The sequence below is a fragment of the Lampetra planeri genome, chromosome 65 (assembly GCF_965212315.1).
Source record: "Lampetra planeri chromosome 65, kcLamPlan1.2.h2, whole genome shotgun sequence".
Classification (NCBI taxonomy): domain Eukaryota; kingdom Metazoa; phylum Chordata; class Hyperoartia; order Petromyzontiformes; family Petromyzontidae; genus Lampetra; species Lampetra planeri.
In genome coordinates, this window is record NC_136171.1 from 3,480,306 (window position 1) to 3,485,305 (window position 5,000).

Below are 5,000 nucleotides of genomic sequence, written 5' to 3' on the forward strand. Positions count from 1 at the left end.
AATTTTTTGTTTGACGTTTCTTCTAAATCTGGCCAACGTGCTGCCCGTGACGCCGGTAAGCGATGGACGGCGGCTCTCGCCGATGGCGTCACGGGATCCTCCGTGTCTCTGTGTGTCTCCCCGTGTCTCACGGAATGTCTCCGTGTGTGTGTCTGTGTCTCCGTGTCTGTGTCTCCCCGTGTGTCTCCCCGTGTGTCTCCCCGTGTCTCACCGTGTCTCACGGAAGGTCTCCGTGTGTGTCTCTGTGTCTCCCCGTGTCTCAACCGTGTCTCACGGAAGGTCTCCGTGTGTGTCTCTGTGTCTCCCCGTGCGTCTCCCCGTGTCTCACTGAATGTCTCCGTGTCTGTGTCTCCCCGTGTGTCTCCCCGTGTGTGTCCCCGTAGACCCAGCAAGATCGCTTCGTGAATTGGCAGCTGGACACGGAGTACAGGGGAGACGACTTCACAGCCACGCTCACGCTGGGACACCCCAACCTCCCCAACACGTCCGGTCGTGACGCCAACGCACCGCCGCTACGCTAGCCACATCAGCTTGACACTGGATCTAGCGGCCGAATTCGCTCGCTGCTACACGATCGCACAAGACAAAGATCCCCCGTGTAGCCCTAACAGATTGTTGTGGCAAGTGCTGTTTGCGAGCACGAAAGAAGGCCGGCACGGCGCACGAGGGGGTGGGTGGCCAACACCACGCCCGGCCGCCTTTGTCTCCCCAGTGCTGATGTTTAGAAACCGCCCCATTGTACTCGTTTAAGGCTGAGTCGACCTAGTGGAGGCCCAGGACCGGTTCAGATATTCGCTGTGATCGGTGTCGGTAGCCGTGAGCGGGAATCGAATTGGGGTTTCTGCCAGGTTCGTAGGGCTGCTGGTGGTGGTGGTGTTGGTGACGGTGTTACTGGTGGTGGTGGTGGTGGTGTTGGTGACGGTGTTACTGGTGGTGGTGGTGCAGGTGGTGTAGGTTGTGAAGGTTGTCGTGGTCTCGTTGGTGGTGGGGTAACGGTGGTGGTGGTGACGGTGGTGGTGGTGTTGGTGACGGTGTTACTGGTGGTGGTGGTGGGGGTGACGGTGGTGGTGGTGGTGGTGTTGGTGACGGTGTTACTGGTGGTGGTGGCGGTGGTGGTGACAGTGGTGACGATGGTGGTGGTGGTGGTGATGACGGTGGTGACGGTGGTGGTGGTGGGTGTTGGCAGGCGTGGCAGTGGCGCACTTCCTGCAGAGCGTGTGGGGGGGGGCTGGCGCTGGTGGTGGCGATGGTGGTGACGGTGGTGGTGACGGTGGTGGTGACGGTGGTGGTGACGGTGGTGGTGACGGTGGTGGTGACGGTGGTGGTGACGGTGGTGGTGGGTGTTGGCAGGCGTGGCAGTGGCGCACTTCCTGCAGAGCGTGTGGGGGGGGGCTGGCGCTGGGCGGGGAGCTCGTGCTGCACCGGCACGCCGGCACCCACGGGGCCATCCTCACGGCCGCGGGGCGCTACACCGGTACACGCACCACTCACGTACACACACACACGCACACACACACGTACACACACACACGTACACACGCACACACACACACGTACACACACACACGCACACACACACGCACACACACACGTACACACGCACACACACACGTACACACACACACGTACACACGCACACACACACACGTACACACACACACGCACACACACACGTACACACACACACGTACACACACACGTACACACACACACGTACACACACACACACACGTACACACACACACGTACACACACACACGTACACACACGTACACACGTACACACACACACGTACACACACACACACGTACACACACACACGTACACACACACACGTACACACACGCACACACGTACACACACACACACACGTACACACACACACACGTACACACACACACGTACACACACACACGCACCACTCACGTACACACACACGCACACACACACGTACACACACGTACACACACACGTACACACACACACACACACGTACACACACACACGTACACACACGCACACACACACACGCACCACTCACGTACACACACACGCACACACACACGTACACACACGCACCACTCACGTACACACACACATACACACACACACGTACACACACACACACGTACACACACACACGCACCACTCACGTACACACACACACACGCACGTACACACACACGTACACACACACACGTACACACACACGTACACACACACATACACGCACACACGTACACACACACACCACTCACGTACACGCACCACTCACGTACACACACACCGCACACGTACACACACACTCACACACACACGCACATACACCACACACACGCACACACACCGCACACCAGAGGTGGGACAAAGTCATTGTTATGCAAGTCCAAGTCGAGTCGCAAGTCATCAAATTCATGACTCGAGTCTGACTCGAGTCCAAGTCACATGACTCGAGTCCACACCTCTGCCGCACACACATACACGCACACACACACACCACTCACGTACACGCACACACACACGTACACACACACACGCACACACACGCACACACACACCACTTACGTACACACACGCACCACTCACGTACACACACGCACCACTCACGTACACACACGCACCACTCACGTACACACGTACACACACACGCACACACACACGTACACACACACGCACACATACACACGCACACACACCACCCACACGCACGCACACATACACGCGTACACCACACACGTACACACACACACACACCACTCACGTACACACACGCACCACTCACGTACATACACACGCACACACACATACACCACTCACGTACACACACACACACCACTCACACACACACACACGCACACACACGTACACACACCACACACACGCACACACGCACACACGCACGCACATACACGCACACACACCACCCACACGCACACGGCACTCACGTACACACGCACACGCACGCACACACACCACCCACACGCCCCACTCACGTACACACACACACACCACTCACACACACACGCACACACACACACGTACACACACCACACACACGCACACACGCACACACGCACGCACATACACGCACACACACCACCCACACGCACACGGCACTCACGTACACACGCACACACACGCACACACACCACCCACACGCCCCACTCACGTACACACGCACCGCACACACGCACACGGCACACGCACCACTCACACACACACCGCACACGTACACACACACCACACCCACACCACGTGTCCCCCGCGTGTCTCTTTCTGGCGGGCACCGCGCGTGTGTGTGTGCGTGCGTGTGTGCGTGCCCGCGTGCGTGCGTGCGTGTGTGTGTGCGTGTGTGTGTGCGCGTGTGTGTGTGCGTGTGTGTACGCGTGTGTGTACGCGTGTGTGTGCGTGTGTGCGTGCGTGTGTGCGCAGGAGAGAACTGGGTGGCGACGCTGAACGTGGGCCAGGGCGGTGCGCACGCCAGCTACTACCACAGGGCCAACCGCCAGGTACGGCACCCGCCACGCGACCTCGGTGCGCCGCCCGCCCCACGCACGGCACTTGGCCCGGCGGCGCGGGCAGGCTACGGGGGGGACCTTTGCCTGCGTGTGCGTGAGGGGCGCAGGTGCAGGTGGGGGTGGAGTTCGAGGCGAGCACGCGGACGCGCGAGAGCAGCTTCGCGTTCGCCTACCAACTCACGCTGCCGCGCACCAGCACCGTCTTCAGAGGTGCTCACTCACTCGCTCACCAGCTCACTCACTCGCTCGCTCGCTCACCAGCTCGCTCACTCACCAGCTCGCTCACCAGCTCGCTCACTCGCTCACCAGCTCACTCACTCACCAGCTCACTCACTCGCTCACCAGCTCGCTCACCAGCTCGCTCACCAGCTCGCTCACCAGCTCACTCACTCGCTCACCAGCTCACTCACTCGCTCACTCACCAGCTCGCTCACCAGCTCGCTCACCAGCTCACTCACTCACTCGCTCACCAGCTCGGTGGGGGGGGGGGGTGGTGGTGGTTGTGGTGGTGGTGGTTGTGGTGGTGGTGGTTGTGCCAGCGTGTGCCGACACTAACTGGGTGGTTGTGATGGTGGTTGTGGTGGTGGTTGTGGTGGTTGTGGTGGTTGTGGTGGTGGTACCAGCGTATGCCGACACTAACTGTGTGGTTATGGTGGTGGTTGTGGTGGTTGTGGTGGTGGTTGTACCAGCGTGTGCCGACAGCAACTGGGTGGTTGGCGCGGTGCTGGAGAGGCGGCTGAGGCCGCTACCGCTCACGCTGGCGCTCGGAGCCTTCCTGAGCCACCGCCGCAGCCGCTTCCAGTGCGGATTCAGCCTCACCGCCGGGTGAACCGCAACCACCACAACCACAACAACCACAACCAAGTCAACCACCACCAACCCAACCGCCACCACCACCACCGCTTCCGGCGCGGCTTCAGCCTCACCGCCGGGTGAACCGCAACCACCGCTACCAGCGCTACCACCGCAACCACTTATCAAATCTACCACCATCAGAACCACCACCATCGCCACTCCAACCATCAATTAGAATCACCCCCATCAACAACAGCATCTACACCGCTACCACCACCAACACCACCACCAACATTCTAGATTTGAAGCTTTCGTGAATGCAAGGATTCACTCTTAGGTTTTTTCGGTAAAGTCACGTAGGTGAAAATATAAAAAAAATAATAATAATAAACCAACATAAGATCCAAGTCCGATTCGGTACAGTACATAAAATCCGTGATCTAATCCCATCTGTGAAAGATGTCATCCCTGACTTGCAATATCCTGGAGTCTACAAACGGAGTTGCAGCTGTGGTGACTGTTACATTGGGGAAACGAAACGTCACTTCTCCGATCGTGTCCGCGAGCACAAGTCAGATCTGAAACACGGCAACATTGAGTCTTCCGCCGTTGCCGATCATTGCCACAACGCTGTGGGCTCTCATGAGATTGTTTTTTCCGAGACCAAGGTGCTCTGCAAACCTCCTG

General features: G+C 58.7%; 1 protein-coding gene across 1 annotated transcript in view; it reads left to right on the top strand.

Moving 5' to 3' along the window:
• LOC144737155 (mitochondrial import receptor subunit TOM40B-like) overlaps window positions 1-5,000 on the top strand; it is an 11,206-nt gene that overhangs the window by 4,230 nt on the left and 1,976 nt on the right. The window contains 6 exon segments of the mRNA XM_078619872.1: window positions 384-489; window positions 1,351-1,385; window positions 1,387-1,474; window positions 3,433-3,509; window positions 3,626-3,728; window positions 4,208-5,000. The exon segment at window positions 4,208-5,000 is cut by the window's right edge and continues 1,976 nt beyond it. Coding sequence (XP_078475998.1) covers window positions 384-489; window positions 1,351-1,385; window positions 1,387-1,474; window positions 3,433-3,509; window positions 3,626-3,728; window positions 4,208-4,347 — 549 coding nt within the window. The 3' untranslated portion in view covers window positions 4,348-5,000.